The sequence below is a fragment of the Bison bison genome, unplaced genomic scaffold, assembly GCF_000754665.1.
Source record: "Bison bison bison isolate TAMUID 2011002044 unplaced genomic scaffold, Bison_UMD1.0 scf7180017864390, whole genome shotgun sequence".
NCBI lineage: Eukaryota > Metazoa > Chordata > Mammalia > Artiodactyla > Bovidae > Bison > Bison bison.
This window is the reverse complement of record NW_011494962.1, coordinates 6,453,580-6,477,090: the sequence shown is the minus strand read 5'-3', so window position 1 is coordinate 6,477,090 and position 23,511 is coordinate 6,453,580. Positions and strand designations below refer to the sequence as shown.

At 39.2% G+C, this 23,511-nt stretch overlaps 1 protein-coding gene across 1 annotated transcript; it reads right to left on the bottom strand.

Moving 5' to 3' along the window:
* Positions 1–1,231: 1,231 nt before the first annotated feature.
* On the bottom strand, positions 1,232–22,861 carry STRAP (serine/threonine kinase receptor associated protein). Its single transcript, XM_010858743.1, has 10 exons — positions 22,425–22,861; positions 21,567–21,702; positions 13,806–13,887; positions 12,922–12,994; positions 10,648–10,744; positions 9,946–10,083; positions 6,245–6,381; positions 4,118–4,267; positions 3,666–3,731; positions 1,232–2,964 (listed from the first exon to the last, which is right to left on the bottom strand). The coding sequence occupies exons 1-10, from the start codon at positions 22,534–22,536 to the stop codon at positions 2,903–2,905; spliced, it is 1,053 nt and encodes a 350-aa protein (XP_010857045.1). The 5' UTR covers positions 22,537–22,861; the 3' UTR covers positions 1,232–2,902.
* Between the last annotated feature and the right edge of the window lie 650 nt (positions 22,862–23,511).

The following is a 23,511-nucleotide window of genomic DNA, read 5'->3' as shown; positions in this document are numbered from 1 at the left end:
ATCAGCTCAGTAAGACTCATTTCAACCTTCTGATGGCCTCGACCATCAGGTGAGTTTGTGCTGTTTCAAGCCACAAACCTGTGATGTTTGTTACTGCAGCAATAGAAAACCAAGACACAAAGGATACCAAACACTGGCTGTTCCCCCAGCCTGCCAGGTGGCTTGTATACTTAGCATGTCCAAGGCCACCAAGAAAAACAAGGGTACCCCTCAGAGCTAGTCAAGTCCCTAAAAACATATCCTCTGTTGTTAAAACGAAAGTAGCTAATGATCAACTCTATTAATCTGGCAAAAGCTAAAACCTACAATGACTCAACTGGATGATCAGAATCTAATAACCTAAGAACTTGACAGTTTATACAATACAATCAACCAGAGATCTGACCAACATGAACACTGTAATTACACAAGTATAAGCTATGGTATGAGAGTTCCAAGGCCCGAAATTCAACTTAAAACTTTTTTTAACTGGAGGATATTGGCTTTACAATGTTGTGTTGGTTTCTGCCGTACAACATTAATCAGTCACAAGTATACATATATCCCCTCCCTCCCACCTTCCCATTCCACCCCTCTAGGTCATCAGAACACCGACATGAGAGCTGAGTTCCCAGAACTATACAGTAACTTCCTGCTAGCTATCTACTTTACATATGGTAATGCACATTTCCATGCTACTCTGTCAGTTCATCCCACCCTCTCATTCCCCTAAAGCATCCGCAAATTTGTTCTGTCTGGTCTCTATTCTTGCCCTACAAATAGGTTCATCAGTACCATTTTTCCAGATTCCATATATATGCATTAATATACGATGTTTTTCTTACTTCACTTTGAATATAACAGGCTCTAGAGTCATCCACTTCACTAGCACTGACTCAAATTCATTCCTTCTTATGGCTGAGTAATATTCCATTGAATGTATGTACAGCTTTTTCTTGATCTATTCATCTGTTGATGGACACCTAGGCTGCTTCCATGCTTAAACTTTTAGAGATTTCAAGCTATCTGCCACCCAGGGATGGTAATAAAGGGCCTTTAGACCTTTAGGAAACCTGCTGCTGCTAAGTCGCTTCAGTCGTGTCCGACTGTGCGACCCCAGAGACGGCAGCCCACCAGGCTCTCCCATCCCTGGGATTCTCCAGGTAAGAACGCTGGAGTGGGTTGCCATTTCCAGAAGAAATTCTCTTTGGTCATGAACTTCACAAATTACCAGTCAATTTCAAAATTCCAGTCTGGTGCATATAAAGCTCAGCTTTATTTACAGTAAGTCAGAGTATGATTAGAATCTGTGGTACACTGAGAATACTGCTGCTGCAAAGGATCAGGCATGTGGCAAGCTGATGAGAAAATACACCCTCCTCCAACCTCCCCCACCCAGGCGACCCTGTGTGGACCATCAGTTGACTTTCCGCAACACACCTCTCTCGAACCTCTAAGGCAGTCACAGCCTACTGTGCTTTCTTCCAGTTACCAGAAATCCTCAAAGACTTATTTTGGGGTTGGTTATTCTTTTAAGGAAAGTTATCAAGGATCAGTCACAAGATAAACAAAGAGAGAAAAAGCAATTAGGCAGATATTATTCATTTGTCAGAAGTATTTCCAAACAAGTTCAGTAGTCCTCCCATATTATTAAAAAATAAATGTATCACAAATCTAAACTCAGTTGATCCATTTTATTAGAAGGTTGGTAAAAGGGCTTCTGGACTGTCACCTGAACTTAAAATGGTAGTGAAACAAACAATGCAGGACTACAATTCTCCCCCATTTTTATAAAATCTCTTCTACCTGTATATATACACGCAAAGGTATACTAACGTGCAGTGATCAATTTTAACAGATTTTAGGGGTTACTGGGATTTTGCGTGCTTTTTCTATCTTTCTGCTAATTCTTAACTTTTTTCTTCTTATAATAAGTACCTATCATTTAAATAAGTCATTTTTATTTTTCTGAAAGTTTTCTTAAAAGGCAGTTCAAGCATTTCTGTCCAATCTAGCAGGGAGAAAGGTATATAAAACTCTACCAAAGCACATGAAGACTTCAAAAATTCAGTGCAAGTAACTGAATTTCAAAATCAGGAAACAATTTCTGTTCACTACAGATTCTTTACCTGGGTGGTCTCTTGATATGATACAGAAAAACTTTCTGGCCATTTCCATTTATAAAACTACAATCTATGGGGACTTCCTCAGGGGTCCAGTGGCTAAGACTCCACACTCCCAATGCAGGGGGCCCGGGTTCAATCCCCGGTCAGGAAACTAGATCCCACGTGCTACAACTAGGAGCCTGCATTTGCAACTGAAAAAATGATCCCAAGTGCCACAGCCAAGACCTGGCACAGCCAAAACATCCCAACTACTCAAATTTATCAACTTCCCCAAGAAACACACACAGCATTGTTTTAGAGCCATTTTATTGAGACAACTAAAAACAATTAGATGTTCAGAAGCAGTGTACAATAAAAGAGAAATCAAACTGTTACTTTATCATGTATTCCCTCTTCTTTATAACTAAAGCAAAAAAAAAAAAAAACCAGCTTTCTGCTTTTAAGGGAAAAGTCAGAAAAATAGGCCAATATATTTTCCCTCTTCATAATAACATAAACAGCTACAAGAAATCTAATTGTAATAAGAGAAATTGGATGTTGGCTTACACATATTCATTAAAAAGACAACAGATCATCACATTATAAGAGCATAACTCCACCTGCTTTTAGCGGATACTCTTGTGTTCTCATTCATAGGTATCACCAAGTAGGTTAGTTCCAGCACTGGAGCTAATTCATATTCCTCATTATTTACCGCTCATGTTGCTGTAAGCAGAGAGTAACTCTGAAGGCTGACGCTCTTCTCCGCTTGTTTTAGTCCATTAAGTTGTGTACTGTCTGTGGCATTTGCCTGATGCTCAGGCCTTAACTTCAGGAGTTGAACTATAGATGGAATCTGAATTCTCTGAAGCAATTTCTTCTACAATTCAAAAACAGGAAGTCACATTAGTCGACTTAAGGAAGGGAAGAACCACTCTATATTTCTGTGAGTTAAGGAATAAATGAAAAAGTTTTTCAAGTGTGCTGGTGAGGGGAAGCAAAAGAGAACAGTGCACAAGCCACGAACGATGAACCCAGGCCACTAAGAAGCAGTGAGGAAAGACTTGACCATTTCCCAGCAAGCTCTTCTACTCCAGGGGGGCTCTCGTTTGGGCTACATTTTCAGTGACTTCAACTGTCTAGTAGACACTGAATTAAAGTCAGATTTTTGAAGATCTGGCTCCCTTTTATTGATTTGAATTTCAATCAATATTATATTTGATCAGAGCACATTACAATTTATAATTCTATATTTGGGAAAGAGCACTTGGTGCTTAACAAGTGTTAAGTAAAAATTACAACTACAACCGTCTACTTTAGCATCTGCCTCCTAAGTCAAACTCTAAGATCTTTAAGAGTAACCATATCAGTCATCTCCATGACACATCTCCGTGGCTAGTACCATGCAGTAAGTATTTAAAATGATTTATCTTTTATGTATTTACATGTATATATAAATATACATATATTTAAACTTCCTATAAGTATACGCTTACATTAAATACATTTTGTCAATGAGTTAACTAATACCTCAATTTTCCATCCTCCAGGACCCTATAGAAGTTAAATGTTAGTATTTACCTAGCTCCTCTTCCGCTGTCTCTGGAAAATTGATCTTGGGCTTTGCCAGCTCACCACTATCTTCTTCTATGAAAAGAAGAGCAATGATGAGTACATGAATTACAATGTCATGAGCAAGTTCTAGTATTTTAACAACTAAGAAGAGTACACCAAGACTATGGCAAGCAATAAACTACAAAACACCTTTTTTAATAACTGTAATTCTAAAATAGTATATCTTTCAGATTCAGACTTTTACACCCAAACTATAACTACTTGGGATCAATAACAATATTTTTATTAAAAACATGTCTAAATGTACTAGTAAGGATCAATAAGTAGTATTATTCAGAGATTAATGGATGATTTATTCATCAGGCTACTCTTTGCTTAAACCTTATTCTAAAGAAGACAGAAACAGAGACAGAATCAATAATGAAAAATGATACAAAATTATGAATAAAAATTCTTACCAGGAAGCACACATTTCCAAAGGCCATATGTTTTTCCAACCACAGTTTGCCACAGTCTCAATGTTCCATCTTCAGAACCACTGGCATAGAGTTCTCCATCAGGACTAAACCTCACACAGTGAATAGGACCAAAGTGTCCTTTGTAGGATTCTGAGAAAGAGAAGGGGTATTAGATAATTTAATACTTAAATAGGACATTAAGTATTGATACACTAGAGAAGATGTGAAATTCCTGAGGGCAAAGTCAAAGAACTATACCGAATTAAAACTAAAGTGATTCTCATCATAAACAAAACAAAAAAACAAGACTTCATGTTCCAATAAAGATAAAGGAGACTTCCATGATGGTCCAGTGCTTAAGAATCCTGCCTGCGAAAAGCAGAGGATGTGAGTTTGATGCCTGGTCTGGGAAGATTCCACATGCAGCAGGGCACCTAAGCTGTGTGTCTCAATTACTGAGCCAAAGCCCTAGGGCCCACAAGCCACAACTACTGAGACTGTATCCTGGAAGGAGAGAGATCAGTATGAGAAGCCCAAGCACCGCAACCAGAGAAGAGCCCCTGCTTGTCACAACTAGATGAAAAGGCTGCACACAGCACAGCCAAAAACAATACATTTTAAACAGACATCTAGAAATCTCTTTTCAAATAAACCAAAAAAAAAGATAAAGAAAGGGAGGTAAATGACACCCCACCTTCAAGTCTACGGAAAGCAAGTCTAAAGTTTATCAATTCAATCCCCATTTTCAAATCCTAAACTCACTATTTACCAGGGAAGCAATTCTTACTATGACTACAGAGAACCACCAGATGGAGCTCTTTTACACACTCTGCCTCTCATACTCTCCTATCACAGACTATGAAGATAAAGGATCAATACCTATCCTATATAGAGTTTAATGAGAAAATGTACACATTAGTAGTGGTGTTATTCTGTTTAAGGCATATCCTTATTTCCGAACTTTTTTCACTTACTTTCTAATGCCTCATCACCTTACCAGTTTTCGAAACTGTTTATTAGACCAATGTTCTTATTCCGGAGAAGGCAATGGCACCCCAATCCAGTACTCTTGCCTGGAAAATCCCATGGACAGAGGAGCCTGGTGGGCTGCAGTCTGTGGGGTCGCTAAAAGTCGGACACGACTGAACTACTTCACTTTCACTTTTCACTTTCATGCATTGGAGAAGGAAATGGCAACCCACTTCAGTGTTTTTGCCTGGAGAATCCCACGGACGGGGCAGCCTGGTAGGCTGCCATCTATGGGGTCGCACAGAGTCGGACACGACTGAAGTCACTTAGCAGCAGTGGCAGCAGTTCTTATTCTGTCTCCATGTCCTCTCAATTCAAAGACATTCATGCACTAGCTTCTCTCAGGGAATACCATAACTGTGTTACCATGAATATAAAAAATTATCATAAGAGTAGAAAGAATTTGAGATTTTGAAATAAGAATGTCTGCGTCCAAGGTTCTATATTCACGAATTGCAACCTCAGATACCAGCAAATAATTTACTTTCTCTTCTTCAGAAAATAAAACATGTGGCCAAACATCTAAAACTTGAAAAGTGACATTAAATAAAAACAATGGGAAAGAATCTCTATTTAAGTCACTTAATATTCAACCAGTAAATTATGAACACTGAACAATTAAAATAGATTCTATTTAGTGTATTCACTGAGGTTATATTTACCCAACACAATCCATCAGTTTTCCCAAAGAAACAAAACAAAATTGTGTTTTATTCTCTGTGTACAATTCTAACAAGCTTAAGTTCATTATAAAGCAGGATAGCTAGAAACCAAGTGAGTGAAGTGCAGTGCAGTGCAGTGAGTCGTGTCCGACTCTTTTCGACCCCTCTTTACCACGCTCCTCCATCCGTGGGATTTTCCAGGCAAGAGTACTGGAGTGGGTTGCCATTTCCTTCTCCAGAGGATCTTCCCAACCCAGGGATAGAACCCAACTCTCCTGCATTATACGCAGACGCTTTACCAACTGAGCCACAAGGGAAGTCCTAGAAACCAAGTAGGAGCTAAAAAACATTGGCTAACTAAGGTGTTAATCACTGAAACCTAACCTTTGATCAAGGTACCTATATAATCTTAAGAAAAAAAAAAAAGACAACTTACCTAATTCTTCTCCACTATTATAATCATACTTATAAAGTTTAAAATCTTCACCACCTGCAACAACAAATTCTTTCTCAGGATGAAGAGATGCAGAATTGATGGTTGCAGGAGCTTCAAAGGATTTAATTGGGTCCAAACTAGAAAAAAAATTAAACAACATTTATAAGTTTTGAATATTTCATAAATAACATGAGGAAATGTTACATTTAAAATGTTCCTAAATTCTAAAACTTAAGGAATAATACAATATCCAGTTATTCAAACGTACTGACATATGTGAGGGGGACAGAGGAGCGTGGCAGGCTACAGTCCACAGGGTCGAAGAGAGTCAGACACGACGCAGTGACTGAACAACAAAGTGCTGCTAAAAAAACAAACCCCTCTAGGTGTGGAAATAAGGGAACGCTTATACACTGTTGGTGGGAATGTAAGTTGGTAAAGCCATTATGAAAAATAGTATGGAGGTTCCTCAAAAAGCTAAAAATACAGTTGCCATTATGATCCAGCAATCCCACTCCTGGGCATGTATCCACACAAAACTATAATTCAAAAAGATACAGGCATCCCTATGTTCATAGCATCACTGTTTACAACAGCCAAGACTTGGAAACTAAATGGTCACCGATGGACGGATAATGAAGATGTGGTACATACATACAAAATACTACTCAACCATAAAAATGAATAATGTCACTTGCAGCAACACAGGTGGAACTTATACTAAGTGAAGTAAGTCAGAAAAAGACAAATGTCATAAGACGTCACAAATGTGGAACTTAAAATATGACACAAACGAACTTATCTACAGAACAGACCCACAGGCAGAATGGACTCATGGTTGCCAAGGGATGGGGTAGGGGTAGAGTGGGAGTCTGGAGTCAGCAGATGCAAATCATTATACAGAGAATGGGTGAACTAGGCCCTACTGTACAGCAGAGAGAAATATACTCAATATCCTGTGATAAATCTTTAATGGAAAAGAATATAAAAAAGAATGTATATGTATGACTGAATCACTTTGCTGTAAAGTAGAAATTAAGTCTTATAAGTCAACTATAATTTTTAAAAGAGGAAAAACAACAAACAAAAACACATATAAATAATATTAGGGGGAAAAAAAAACAAAACAGAAGCCTACTATGCCCAAGCGAAATTCACACCCAAAATACACAGCCCCTTCCATAGAGGGATATCCATTTTGTGCAGTGAATGCCTTCCTGGAAATGATTAGGTTGGTTAATGAAAACAGTATGGCTAATGTACTAGGATTTTTACTTTGAAAAAAAAAAAAAATTTAACTCTGCATTATTTAATTTTTCCAGGACAAACATACTTGGTAAATAGAAGAAGTTTTTACAGCAAGTAATTAACTAATATAAAGGATTATTTGTATACTATTTTCAGCTGCTGAGAACTTTTAACTTTCTGCAAAGGAAAAAGCTTTAATGCTGTGAAATATAAAACTGCTCAAAATGACTCAGTTTTTAATTATCAGGCTATAAGATAATAACTAAATCTGAGACTATAGCTACGTAATAAAAATCAATGCGTTAACAGCAACTTCCCCTGAACATCAATGAGTTTGGGCATCAGCTCTTTTCCAGTCTAACCCTAAAAACCCTGAAAGGCTTCCAACACAAAACATTAGAGCATTTCAACTCGGAAATGCTGCCATCCTACTCCCATCATCACACACTACAAAGCATGAAAATCAAAGTCATGACTTACACAGATCACTGAATAACAACTTTCTGGCTTAAATGGCAGAATATTTAATAGGCCAGCAAACCTCCACCACCACCACTTCAGGCAAGGTTCTATAGCAGGGCTGCACGCTGCCCAAGTCCAGAAGCAACCAATGAACTCAGCTGCACAATTTAATGGTTTTGGGCAATAACATTCCATTATCAATCCACTCTGTGTGTGTGTGTGTGTGTGTGTGTGTGCGAACTCTCTAGCATTCTTAATTGCTCATCTCCATCTTGATTGCCTTCTCATTTCTTCAGCTGTTCAGTGAAGCTCAGCTCTGCAAGTGGCCCTTTACAGAGAAAAGGTCAGGACTGCTGGTCAGAATATAATGTGGTACATTCTTTATGGAAATCAAATATGTGGTATGTACACTAAGAACTTTAAACACATGCCTACCCTCTGTTTTGTTTATTTAAACTAGTTTTTTCAGGGGTTCCGTTTTTACTCCTCAATAGATTTTCTGTATTTCTCACATGCTTCTTCACCCATCAGTTCATTTAATTCTGAAGAGTTACTCAGTGTGGCCATCATCTTCATAACAAGATCTGTTGACAAGTCCTGGCTTTTCTGCAAGAGCTTCACTAATTTCACTTACTTCTCCTGAGAGAGGAGAACAGAGCTCACTAGTAGTTTTCACACTTTCCAAAGCACCTGCTCATCTTGTCTGTTCAACCTTGTTCCAACTTCAGGCAGACTAAACATCTCCCAAAGATTCCTGTGAAAAATTGTTGATCCCAACTATTCCAACACCATCTTCTGTTGTTATCCCCTCATGTTCCTCTGTGATTTTACCCACCCGAGAGAGGTGCAGTATGTGGGAAGCACTTGTCCAGGGCCAGGATGGGCAGGCAGGGGAAGGTGACAAAGCTGCACACAGGCTGCAGACTGCGCCAGCCGTGACACTCCTGACCTCTGAACTGGTAACTCTACTGACAGGATTCTCTTGTGAAGAAACATGCAAGAGATGTGATCATAAATCTCACTGCACAGTTAAAACAGGGGAACTAATGTGTGACATGGTAGACTCTATAATGCCTCCCTGGTGGTTCAGATGGTAAAGAATCTGACTGCAATGCGGGAGACCTACGTTCGATTCCTGGGCTGGGAAGATCCCCTGGAGAATGGAACAGCTACCCACTCCAGTATTCTGGCTTGGAGAATTCCAAGGACTGTACAGTCCACAGGGTTGCAAAGAGTCTGACACGACTGAGTGACTTTCACGCACTCACTCAGACTCTATAATAATACACCTAGTAAAAATGTTTCCAAAGAATTTTAATGGCTAAGAGGATCTTAGAATAAAAAAATGAAAATTATACTTATTAGGATCCTAGTAACTAAAGAAAAAAACACATACAAACACATACTCCCCCCAAAGAAAAAAAGACTAGCAAAAAACACAGCTACCAGTAACTTTCTGGTTCTATGGCTATAGGATTATACCCAAGTTTTTAAAAATTTTATTTTCTAAATTTCCAACGTAAGCATTTAATATATTTATAATCATAAAAATTAAGTCTACTTTTAAAGAATTCATTAAATCTATGCCCTATTTGGAAACAAAAAGAAAAATCACTAATTTTTCTGTAATTTTAAAGTGAAATGGCAGAATCAAGATTACAGAGGTTTTAGAGTAATGAATAATATAAATTATAGCATCAATCTAGGGATCTTTAAAGAAAAATATACATTAAAAATTGTTAAATTTTACCAATAAATGTCCCAAACACCTGGAAATTAATTTGATTAATTCTTCTGATTAAAGTCTACCAAATTTTCAAAAAACTCACTATTATTAGGTATGGAAACAATCTTCCTCCATATTATGTCACATAGGCCAAGATTTGCCTTTAAAAGCATTAAATACCTTAGTACACGCCTTGCAAATGTTAAGTACACTAAACTGCCCCTTTGTTACCAGAAAAGAAAATGAAGATACTCCTCAGACATACCTTACTGCACTATGAAAAGCAATAGATCGTCCATAAGTTATTACCAAAATCTCTCCCTCAGGAATGTATTCCATACTGCTAACGGACATATTAAAATTTAGAGATTTCACTTCCGTCATAGTAGCATGATCCCAAAGGCTGCATAAAAAAGAAAAGAAGGTGGTATTTACTCACTTAAGAAAAATACTTACAGCTTAAATTACAACTGCAGATTAACCAATGAAAAAATAACCACAACTGTAGTAAAACAACCTCCATTCCAACTCACAAATTACAGATGATACTGAGAAATGTGGCTTTGGCATAAAACATCAAATTATTTGGTATCTTGTTGGTAAAGTCAAAACTAATACTTTAAATATACCTCCCAAATGCTTATGCTATTAAGATACATCTCCTAATCTAATCAATTTCAACACTGCTTTAAATAATGGTTCTTACGCTCTAACACCCTATGGCCAGCCAGTCCACTCACCCAGGTTAAGAGCACCTGCTTATAAAGATGTCAACAGTTTTAATTAAGTCTTGTGAATCCCACTCTATGTTTATAACAGACAGCTCCAAAAAAATGTGACGCAGATGCAGCCACAGTTGTAATGTTCAGACACAATTCTTCCTACATGATAGTTATAGGAAACTTAACTATAAGCTCCAAGGTCAAACATGTTTTCAACTTTAAATTATTAAAGAAAAATTACTCACCGAACAGTTTTATCATCCGCTGAAAGGATCTGTTTATCCTCACTGCACCACAAAGCCTTTTTAATACCAGAGGTGTGACCACTGATTTCCTTAGGTTCTTCAGATAAAACAATTTAAAATACAATTGTTAATACACTTGCTACGTCTGGGCAAAAGCAGATGTTGCAGGCAATACCATTCAACACAACTTTAACTTTGGGCAAACCACTTAACCTTTTGAAGGCTACATTTCTTCACTGGTAAACTGGGATTAACAATAGTTATTACACCTCAGAGTTTAACAATCGAAACATTTAAAGTTGCTCCCCCCGCCCTGCACCATCACTTAAAAGAAAAAGTTACTACAGGTATCGTACATTAAATTCCCCGAAGGGACAATCTCTATTCCCAAAGTTTTGTGTGTGGGAATTTGGAGGCTGGCCAGTGGTGGACAGGTCCAAAGAGACAACACTAGACCAGTACTATGATCCCAACTCACTCTTCGGCTGCATGATGTTTGTGTGAATAGCAAGAACTGAATGCAAAACGCAGACAGACACTGCTACCAGACACAGATGAACACCGTGCACACGTTACAGCAGCCATCCCCTGCAGTTTCTCATCTGGTGTCTGATGGGTAAAAGCTCTTCTTTCTAATGCGAGACAGTGGAAGAGTCACTTTCAAAGGCAGCTTTGAGAAAGGGAAAAGAAGACAAAAGCTAACTGCCTGAGCTTTGAACTATCTTGCTGAGTCAGAAGGTACACTGATTTGGTGAGGTCAGAGTAGTCTGCTGTTTCTGCATAAAGTTATTAATTCCCAGGTACCAAAGGAGACTAAAGATAAATGCAGTTTGTTTCCTCACCTTAGAAATACCTTTAGAAAAGGTATCTCGAGGATAACTGCTTAACTTCCAACGTAACTTTGACTTTGTTATAAACTTCTAAAGCTTACTGACTTATGAATAAACTATGCCCACAACACAAAATTTAAGAACCCAATTAATATATAATAAATAAAACTTTTTCTCATATTTTAGTTGCTTTTAAAATATGCAGCATGTGATTAGGAAAGCACTGAAATACTGTAAAATGGAGATGATGATCTGGACTAGGGAAGAAAATGTATCTCTTACAACTTCTGTGCACTGAGAGAATTTATAGAGGAAATGTCAGATTTCACCATCCAATTATTAAAAATGTGTATACCACAAACCTTACTAACAAAATGTAAAAGCAAATGACAAATTAGAATAAATTTTAAAACCAGTAATAGAATGAACAGGTGCTTTATTAGTCCACAAAAGTAAATTAAAATGGTATTCGACAGAATTTTAACCTCATGAATTATTTTTCAAGTTCCCATTAATAAAAATTTTTCTATTAAACTGGCAGAGATAAAGCTAGTTAGTGTTTGCTAGAATAGGTTGGCTATAGGTACATTTTTATACTTCACTGGTGGCCTCTTTGGTAATATCTATTTATGGCTTCCAAGTATATCTCCTTTTTGTCCCAACAATTCTATTTCTATGTAGATATGCTACAGAAACAATTGTGGAATATTTGCAACTATAAGGATGTTTAGCCTAACACTGCTTATAATCTTGAAAATTTGTAAATAGCCCAAGTAGACCATAAGAGGAGATTGGTTAGTTCACTTATCCATAGAATGGAAAGTCATATAGTCATTAGAAAGAATGAATATAGAGTATTCAAAGACATGAAAAAATTACTACAGATTTTCAGCATTCTTCTGAATAGCTGATATACCCATGTGGTTCAAAAATCTAAGTATGTATATACATTGAGAATTCTTACCCTTCTCACCTTCTACAGATAATAACCACTCCTTCTAACCAAAAAGCAGTTAACACTGTTATGTGCCTTTTAAGACTTAGTGTCATAATAAAAGTTTATCAGGATATATTTTTTTCTTTAAATAGTGTAAAAAAAAAAAATCCATTAAAAAAAAACTGCATTAAAAAAAAAGAAAAAAGACTGGAAAAACATGAACCAAAAACGAAAGACATTAATTAATAATACTGGATGATAAGACTTTCCTGGTGGTCCAGTGGTCAAGCTTCCAATACAGGGGGTGTGAGTTTGATCCCTGGTCAGGGGAATAAAAGACCCCACATGACGGAGGTGGGGAACGGACTGGATGGTAGATTAAAATTTAATTTTTTCTTTGTGACTACATTTTCCTAATTTGAGTATTGAACATGAATTCCTTTAATCAGGAAAAGTTATTTAAATTAAAAGAAAACAAAACCACAAATACATATGAATTAAAATTACCTGCTTCAGGTTTGTTCAAGTCATATATGCGTAACAGTTTATCCTGTCCCCCAGTTAACAAGTAATTACTATCCTGAAAACACATACAAGTAAAATGGTATTAGATTAACTACTTTAATAGTTATATCTCTTTGCAGCTTCTTCAACACTACATAAAATGCAAATAAAGCTCACAGAGATCACAAAGAGATGCACACAGATCAATTATTCCTGAGAAAATACTATAGAGCATTTATCTTTCTCATAATTGCCAAATCCTGTAAGCTTCCCAGTTCAAATGTCACACCACCAACCACATGGCTTCTCTCAGCTGGCTCTGATCCCGCTGCCTACTGAGTAGCATGACTGTGATGATCTCAAATTTATTCTCTCCCTTCTAAGTCACTGGGAAACATTACTTGGGTTTTTCAGATGTTTGTTACTATTGTTGATATAAGAGTTCCAGGGTTCTTAAAAATCTCATAGGATCAACCAAGAAAAAATACAGTTGACTTAAACAACTCAGGGATTAAGGCACCACCCTCCACACAGTGGAAGATCCACATTATCAGTTACAGCCAGTCCTCTATATATGTGGTCCGCCCCCCACTCAGTTCCCCCATGTCCAAAGATTCAACCAACTACCGCCTGTGAAATACTGCAGAATTTACCACTGAAGAAGATTCATGTTAAGTGGACCCGTACAGTTCAAACTGTCATTCAAGAGTTAACTGTAAAGGTGTATAGTTTAATCTAAAGTCAAATCAAATGTAACCAGCATACACAAAATACACCCCCACAAAACCAAACATGAACTAAATACAAACCAATCAAATATAAAACCACAGACATATCCTATAATAACAGCAATATAACTCCCTAAAACAAATTCCACTTTCTAATACCTGCGTAAAATCCACCGTCTTGACAATGTGTTTATGAGCCAGGGTCATCAATTCATCTCCTGAGACGGCATCCCATACTTTGCTAAAAGTAAAACATAAAAAAGTAGAAGACAAACATGGTAATTTTGATAATTAGTTACCAAATGAGTTATTTGAGATGTTATATAAATGTATTATAAGCTAAAAATGATACAGCAATATAATTTTGACAATGGAAAAGATCAAATTTAAGTAAATAAGATCCATGAACCATAAATCCTTACTTTCCTTTTAGCCTGTAGCCATAATATTCTTATAACACCACCGCAAGTATTTTAACCAATTCAGTTTCTCCTTTCCAATTTTTTCGTCTATACTCTCATATACATGAGAAACAAGATGAAAAACAATAAATACTTAGGAGAAAGAGATTACATAAAATTTTAAATCAAAACAGTAGAGAAAAAAATACTCTCCCATTTCTCCCTCAGAGTTGACTTATATTTTCAAATCCTAGTCCAATTAACCTCCACACAAAGTATCAGCCTTTGATTACATAATGCTAATGTTGAAGATTTTAATTATAGGTTTTCAAATCTCTCAATTGTAGGTTTTCCAACAAACCCATCCCAACCCAAAGTATACGTGTGATTGTGTGTCTATACACACATACGTATGTATATGTATGCTGGGGGATAATGATTAAATAATAGTTCACAGAAATACTGTTAAGAAGTTCCCCCAAATAAAAAAGCTTGAACAATAAAGAAGAAGAAAAAATTCATTTTAGATCCGAAGAGGTGATTGAAAAATAAACAAGAAAACCTTCCACATGGCAAAAAGAAACTGTTATGAGGAACAAGCTATGCTTCATAATAATTATTCTAAAAATTCCATTCTAATGTAATTGACATTTATTTTTAGGAATAAAGTGAACAATGCAACAGAGAAAACAAAAGAAAAACAGAGAAGGCAAGGAGTATTTTTTCTTCACTCATTAAACATAGAATAAACGTATCAAGTATGTCACTCAAGACTCAAAAGGGAGAAAAGGGAGACAAAAGGGAGGCACAAAAGGGAGGAAAAAAAAATGATCCCAAAGTTCTTGCCTCAGTAGTGTTAGCTTTAGCTGAGGGGGGGAAAAAAGAAAATATATATATATATACACACACACAAACAATATTATGTTTAAGAAATACAATTAAGGGACTTCCCTGGTGGCCCAATGGTTAAGAATCTGCCTGGCAATGCAGGGGACATGGACTCCATCCCTGGGCAGGGAATTAAGATCCCAAAAGGCGGGGAGCAACTAAGTCAGTGAGCCACAATGAAAGATACTGCACGACATAATGAAGGTCCGGAGGGCCTCAACTAGGACCCAGCCCCATGCAGTCAAATAAATAAATTAAAAAAAAAAAAAAGAAAAGAAATAAAATACAAACACACATGGCTATAGAGACACAAACAAAAACCACACAATTTATGTCAGAAAGTCCAGAAAATCTAAGCATCAAAACCAGTAGCCTTAAACAGCATGCTAAAGCTGAAACTCCAGTACTTTGGCCACCTCATGCGAAGAGTTGACTCATTGGAAAAGACTCTGATGCTGGGAGGGATTGGGGGCAGAAGGAGAAGGGGACGACAGAGGATGAGATGGCTGGATGGCATCACTGACTCGATGGACGTGAGTCTGAGTGAACTCCGGGAGTTGGTGATGGACAGGGAGGCCTGGCGTGCTGCAATTCATGGGGTCGCAAAGAGTCGGACAGGACTGAGCTACTAAAGCACTGAACTGAACTGAGAAATACACCCTGGGAAAAAATGGAAACATTGTAGAGAAGTGTAACAGTATGTTCAGAGAAACAATGTCAACTGTGAGTGGTATTGCTACTAAACTCTCAAATACTAATTTCTCTTTGCAAAGGAAACCTATTCCACCCTTTCCCATTTCCAATTCAACTCTCTGGTCAAACCCTACTTTCCCAACCTCATTTTGCATTATTTCTCTGAGTCTAGTCACATCAGATTATAAACAATCCCTCAAACAAGCCATGGCTCCTCTGTCTTTGCTCATAGTGTTCTACTTAGTCTGTATTTTTATAATCTTAGGGTTCCCTGGTGGTTCAGTGGTAATGAAGCCACTTGCCAATGCAGGAGACGAGGGTTCAATCCCTGGGTCAGAAAGGCCCTCCTTGGAGAAGGAAATAGCAACCACTCCAGTATTCTTGCCTGGGAAATCCCATGGACAAAGGGATTGCAACAAGAATTGGACACAACTTAGCAACTAAGCAACAACAAACTTTACATTCTCAGCTATCATAGTTCTACTCATCCTCAGGGTTCATCACTAATGCTATTTTTTTCACTAAACCTTCTGTTTTTCTCACTTCCATCAACCATTCCTTTCTGTTCTTCCACAGAACTCAGCTTATACTGTTTAATTTTACTTTACTTTTAGTTTTGTCCACATGTTTACTCTTAATCACAGGGAAATCAGTGATAAGAGTTCACATAGATTAGACTGCTATAATAACAGAAGGCATCAAAGAGCTTCCGAGGTGGCTCAGATGGTACAGAATCCACCTGCAATGCAGGAGACCTAGGTTCAATCCCTGGGTCGGGAAGATCTCCTGGAGAAGGGTCTGGTAAACCACTCCAGTATTCTTGCCTGGAGAATCCCCATGGACAGAGGAATCTGGCAGGCTATAGTCCATGGGGTTGCAAAGAGTTGGACACGACTGAACGAATAAGCACATCAAAAGTGAAGAAAATATCAAATGTATTTGAAATCTCTATCCTATTCACATACTCTCGAGTCTCAAAGAAACTGGGCGTTGTCCTTAGAGATATTAATTTCAAGGATATTCAATCATCTTCACCAAACTCCCCAAAATCTAATTATTCTGCTTAGATCATGTCCATTCATTGTACCAGAAGCAAGAACTGGAGCGACTGCACTAGTACCATCCAGAGGGCCAATATATCTACACTCACGTTCCTCCCACCTAGATACACAAGTAAAATCGAGTGCCACCCTCTCCAATAGAGCATGTTCTAGTCACTTGTACTAACTTTGGCACATTTCCATTATTCCCAATAATAGTCCTAAAAACAGCTTAGAATTCTAAAAGAAATCTGGAATAACCTAAACTCCGGGCAAGAAACTGGTTATTAACTAGCTGGCTACAGGGATCAAATCAAAGCAAGGGAAAGGACATCCTCCACAGAGCTCCCCTGAGAGAAATGGCAGGAAGGGTCCATAAAGGAAGATGGTTAATGAAACATCATTAACAATACCCTCTCAACAGCTAATCCTGTAGCATTCATTTCTGTACAACTCAAGATGTACCTGCCATCTCCCTAAACTAGTGATACCTCTTATGTCCCCAGTTTTTTGCATATGATCAATGCTGTCTGTTCAATACTTTTCATATTCTGAGAAAGGACTTAGCAGTCTCAAAAAAGGGGCTGCTTAACATACTTCTTTAAGGCCTTAACAAAAAATTAAGCTATTTCGGGAAAATGACTGCCTGTCTTAACAGGACAGCCAAGCCATCAAAAAGGAGACACGAGCACCTTCGATTTATTGAGAACCTTATTCAGAGAAAAATTAGCTCTTCCTATTGGCTTTTTACAAGAGGGAAAAAAAAAAAGAGGATAAGGAGATGTGGTGGTAACATTAGCTCTATGAATTAAAAGACGAATTAAAAGATATAAAGAGAATGGCGTTTCAGGGATAGTTTCAGCTGACTTGCCTGCCCAAATTACCTCAAGATAACACTCCAAACCGACTCACGGACCAGCCCTGCTGAATATACTTTGTCTATAAGAAAAATGGACAAAATTCTCCTTTAGATAATCATGACACCTAAAATTACACTAAGGAGCTCTTCTTTATTGGGTCAAGTTCCATAATAGCAGAGCCCACATACGTCATTAAATGAGAATACAAAGAAAGGATGCACACATCCCCACACTTCACAGACAGACACACAGCAAACGAGGGTCAAGTCTCAGTTTCCACTAACCAAGCATCTGCTATGCAACAGACACAAGGCTATATTCAGGCATGCAAGTGGAAAAAAATCGCTGATTTGCCCCCAAACCACGCTTGGCTTACATTCATTTGACAAATAAGAAACAAGAGGTTTAAGGAACATCTCATGATCAAACTGAAAATACAAAGTATGGCTAGCACATGAACTGAGGCCTTGTTGTTATTTAGTTGCTAAGCTGTGTCTGACTCTTTTGCAACCCCATGGACTATAACCCACCAGGATCCTCTGTCCATGGGATTTCCCAGGCAAGAATACTGGGAGTGGGTAGCCATCTCCTTCTCCAGGGGATCTTCCTGACTCTGGGATGGAACCTACGTCTCCTGCATTGGCAGGCAGGTTCCACTAAGTCACCAGGGAAGCCTGAACTCAGGCCTGCTTAATGCAAATGCTTACATCTTTCCCACTACATCATGGCATCTGAAAGCCTGAACTGAGAGGGGAAAAAACCCAAAAGTATTCCCTCCTGCTACTTAGATCTACTAGAACTTCCTTGCATGAAACCCAAAGATTTCTTGGCTTTAGCCACAGATGTTCCAAAAGAACACATGACTTTGGTCTATTGGGGTGGTAGCTATCAGTGTTACCTTACACGTTAACATTTACATGTGTACTAGATTTCAGGTAATATTCTAAATATAAACATATCAACTCATTTAATATTCACAATGAATGAAAGTTGATCAGTTGTGTCCGACTCTTTGCGACCCCATGGACTACACATTCCATGAAATTCTCCAGGCCAGAATACTTGAGTGAGTAGTCTTTCCCTTCTCCAGGGGATCTTCCCAATGCAGGGACTGAACCCAGGTCTCCCACATTGCGGGCAGATTCTTTACCAGCTGAGCCACAAGGGAAGCCATTCACGACAAGAGGTAGGCACTATTGCTATTCTCACTTTTATAGATGATGAAACTGTGAAAAAGAGAGGTTAAATAAAGTTCGCAAGATCACAGAGCTATTAAAGGATAGAGCCAGGGTTCAAACACAATCTGGCCCCAGCATTCATGATTTTAATAACCCCGTGTAAACACAGACACTAAGACCTGAAATGTTAAGAAAGCCCCAAAACAACACTGAATACCTATAGAGAAACGTCCTCAAAACCATGACTTGGGTTATTAATGCTGTTAGTGACCTAAAAACAAAGATAACTGTGCCTCTAGCAGCAAGATAAAATCCTGACTACTCTTTTCAGAACTCTGTTAAATATTTAAAGTGCCGTATTTTTCACACCTTTTTCTCTCTCCATTTCAGAGTAATTATCACATGAGCAGTAATTTCTGTCTAATGCATTTCGTTTTTTTTCCCTGGCATTAAAATTTGTCAAATGTACATCAGGTCTTCACAGATTTTACAGAGATGGGTATCATTACTAACAAGCTTCTGTTCAAGTCTCAGATCAGAGCAAGACTGTCCATCAGGCAAGAGAAGACAGAGCATTTTGCTCATATTATTAGCACTCATGTTTGAGCCAGATAACACAGAACTGAGATGAACAGAAATGAATCTCTCCAGAAAAGCAATTTAAAAGATCGTCTATTTTAACGCTAATGTCTGTAGTGTCTAAGATCTTGTTACATTTTACCTAATCAAATTTAAAATATCACTTTATTAACTATTAACTTAACAACCTGAGGACCTAGTTTAAATAATGATATTTTAAAAATCCACCTAACAAATATCTGAAATCTCCTGGAGAAGGAAATGGCAGCCCACTCCAGTATTCTTGTTTGGAGAATTCCATGGACAGGAGAACCTGGCAGGCTACGGTCCCTAGGGTCGCAGAGTTGTTAATTCCAATTTTCTATCTCTGTTATGAAACCAATGACATTCTCTCCCAGTGACAATGTTCCTAATGGACTCAGCAAAAAATAAACTTAGGAGAAACTGAAGGAAAAAAAAATAGGTTGAACCCACAGGAGACATAAATGTCTCAGAAACAAAACCAAGATCTGTAATTCATCCGTTCTTAGTCCTTCTGCTTCAGAAACTTCCTTAAGTTATTTGTTTGACAAAGTGCTGAACAAGCGAGGTATACAAAAAAATATAAGACATGGCCCATGGCCTCAAGAAGCAACAACACATAAGTCAGTAAGTACTATAAGAGTCAGAAGTTTAACACAGCCAACAGTGTGAGCAAAAAGAGGGAATGGACACCCTCACCTTCCAGTCCTCCACAAATCTTCCTTGTATGAGAATCACTTTTACTTCCTATTTTTCACATCCCATAATTAACAAAGGAGTCTGTCACATTATAAGCATGCATGCCGACCTCTAAAGCAACATTTGACATTAAAGGATTTACATAAAACCAAGCAGTTCCTTATTTTATCAGAATTGCATAGACTCACAACAGGGCAGAGCACAAACCCTTACAATGGTTATGCATAAACCTAACAACATCTATTCTTTGAAGGCAAAGAAAAAAGTTCAAATTGACATTGTAACTTTTCTTACTGATCTCTCATCATCTCAAATTTAATCCCACATCAGCATGGGATTGTATCTCCCTGTTTATTTAAAAATTCTATTTAACAAAAAAAAAAGTATGTATTGTAAAATTCACTCCACGCCATAGAGCTCTACAAGTTTCAACAAATACATAGTCATGTATTCACCACCTCAATCAATCTGCCTTTATTTTTCATAATAAGCCTAGTATGTTTAATTTGCTTAATACAAAGGCACAACAAACACATTTATAATTGCTCCTTAGTGTAAAATTCTGTTTAAAAAAACAATTTTTAAAAACCACTTTCACTCTCAAGACTCTCAACTCTGACAGTTTACTGCATGTACAATAATCCTTGACACTGTCTTCCTTAAAACATTTAGGTGTCTGCTAAGTCAAAAACATTAGGAAGTAGAGGTACCAAGGTTATATAAGATATGATACACATGAGCAGACGGGAAAGTGGGTCATTGGCAAGTCAGCTTAATAATATATTCAAAAGCCAAAAATCAGAGTAAGTAAGGTCCATTCTGGCAACAATGAGTGTAACCAGACTGTGGGGCATGGGGTGTGCAGTGCAGATGATGATGGTGAATTAGGATGGGCCAAAGTGTTAAAGAGGCAACAACTGAAATTTAACCTTTAGGCCGATGATTAAAGGCTGCACATCAGAATCACCTAGAAGAACTTCTGGCAGGGAAATAAACTGTTGTTGGGGACTTTACCGCCCACCTCCCCCCTCCACCCCCGGACCAATATGTATATGAGTATTTTAAAAGCTTCTAATAATGTACACCCAAGGTCATGGATCACTGACAAAGCACAGGTAAGACAGGAAAAGCATTAGCTAGAGAACTGACCTGATATTTGTGTTCAGGAAGACAACTGACAGCACCAGGGAGAATGAACAGATGGGAAACGACTAGTGGTAGGGACCTGAACTAAGATGGCAGTGGCGTAAGAAATAATGGCATCAGCAGACATTCTGCTGGTGGAATCAACAAAGATGATGATAATCTAGATGCAAGGGGACAATCAACAATTTAGATTTCACCCTTACACATAATGAAGTCATTTGAGTCTCTGTGAACAGTTTGAGAACCATTTAAGAGAAAGAAGCAAGTAGGATCAGGCCGGAATTCTGGTGAGATCAAACACGGGGTATTCCATATGGTAGTAAGAATTTCACGAGTAACCTTTAACGACGTTTTGATCATTTCAGAGCACAATCCACAGAGAACTCCGAAGGTGGCCATTTCTGGCTGCACTTACGCTGTGAAATCCGCAGCGGCTGTCGCTGCCTTGGTGGCATCTTTATTCAATGTTGCGCCCCAAACGGCACCCTTATGACCCAAAAATGTTCCAATCCAGTCTCCTGTATCTCCCTGGCGAAGCATAGGCTTACCATCTAAAAAATATTGAAGACGACATGTGACTTAGAAGTTCGGAGGACTTAAAATCTAAACATAAAACGATCATATTGAAAAACAAAGTGGAAACAGTTTTTGTTGCCTGAACTATTCTCACTCACTGGGGTCACTAAGGATCGTTCAGAAATAAATTCACTGAGGAACCCAGCTGCACATTCTCTCTGGGAAGCATCTGTAACTAGTTGAAAAGATTGACCTGCGTCAAAACAATCTAGATTTGTGTCTTATTTTGGACAAACTTTTTAATATAAATCTCAGCTTCCATCAAACATAGCTTCCACTAGAAAGATGGAAAACGGAAATGAAAAATTCCACACGAGAAAAGACTATTCAATGAGATAACAGGAATGCTAAGTCTTCGTAAAATAAGGCCTGGCCTAGTTGCTGCATTCTGCTAAATCCTTGAGAGATATTTACACTGTTTGTTGGCCGGGACGTCTAGGCAAGCGCACAGTTCAGCTTTTCCAAAAATAGCAATAAAGGTAAAACGAGAAGCCTTCGTTAGGGGCATTACTTAGGAAAGCCTCTCGGCGTCAGCTGCGGAAGCCCTAACAACTACTCCTCTCCCCATCAGCCCGCCGTGGGGCCCTAACCTCAAACGCTGCGAGAGCCGCAGTTCGTTCCGCAATGGGGATGGCCAACCTCGTTCGCTTTCCGCCCGACCTCGGCCATCAGGGGCCCGACTAGCGGCCCCGCTCACCTTTGCAAGCGCTGATTAGAAAATAGCCATAAGGCGTGATGCCACTGAAGGCCAGATCTACCACAGGCCGCGTGTGGCCGGAGCAGGTGAGCGGTGTCTGCCTCATCGCCATGGCGGCTGCTAGCAGAGCGATCCCGCTGCAGAGCCGAGGGGTCGTCTAGTCTTTTCTCTCCTCTGTGGCAGCGCCTCCGGCTCTTCAAGGCCCCCGCCCCGACACTGACGCTGGGCCAGGGCACAGGAAAAGGCCAATCCGGTGGCCCCAAGGTCAGGAAGGGGTTAGGGACGGGTCAGGGAGTCCGCGACGGGCGACCGACCGCCGCCGAGGGAGGGAAAGGGAAGGAGGGAGGAGAGTAGGGGAAGGGGAGAAGCGGAGAACGGGCGGCCACGACCCGTACCGTCCACACCGGTACCGGCAGGAAGTGACGACACCAGTGACGCTAAGCGTCCGCCGGAAGTGACGAAGCGGCGGGAAGGCGGATTCGCCCGGCAGAAGCTGCATACAGGCTAGAAGACCGCAGCGCGCAGGCCCGAGAGCACGTATGGTGAACGCTTGACGCTGGCCCCCACGCCTGTACGCACGGCTCCTGGCGGAGCTTTTGGCTCTGGTTCAAAGTCGGCGCGCGGAGCTCTGAGCTCTCACTCCAGAACGGCAGTGGCCATGAAGTTTCTGGGCAGAGTTGCAAATGCGAAAGCAGGTACTGCTCACCTGAACCTGGCAACCTATCTGGGTTGTGCACCAAGCAGTTCAGACGGCAGGACTGTGCTGGGTGTGTGAACATCTACCTCTAGTTGTTCCCAGCGATGATCCAAACCTGCAAACAGTAGTTTTTTTTTTTTCATTCCTGCTGCTGCTGAGTCGCTCAGTCGTGTCCGGCTGTGTGCGACCCAACAGACGGCAGTTTATCAGGCTCCTCCGTCCCTGGGATTCTCCAGGCAAGAACACTGAGTGGGTTGCCATTGCCTTCTCCGATGCAGGAAAGTGAAAAGTGAAAATGAAGTCGCTCAGTTGTGTCCGACTCTTAGCGACCACATGGACTGCAGCCCACCAGGCTCCTCCGCCCCTGGGGTTTTCTAGGCGAGAGTACTG

Bases quoted from the DNA above. Each gene is read 5' to 3' on its own strand.
- STRAP (XM_010858743.1), bottom strand. From the start codon at position 22,536: ATGGCGATGAGGCAGACACCGCTCACCTGCTCCGGCCACACGCGGCCT. The intron at 12,995-13,805 runs GTATTAGAAAGT...ATGTGTTTTCAG, and splicing joins AGACGGTGGATTTTACGCAG to GATAGTAATTACTTGTTAAC. The intron at 6,382-9,945 runs GTATGTCTGAGG...TTTTTTTTCTAG, and splicing joins GCTTTTCATAGTGCAGTAAG to TTTGGACCCAATTAAATCCT.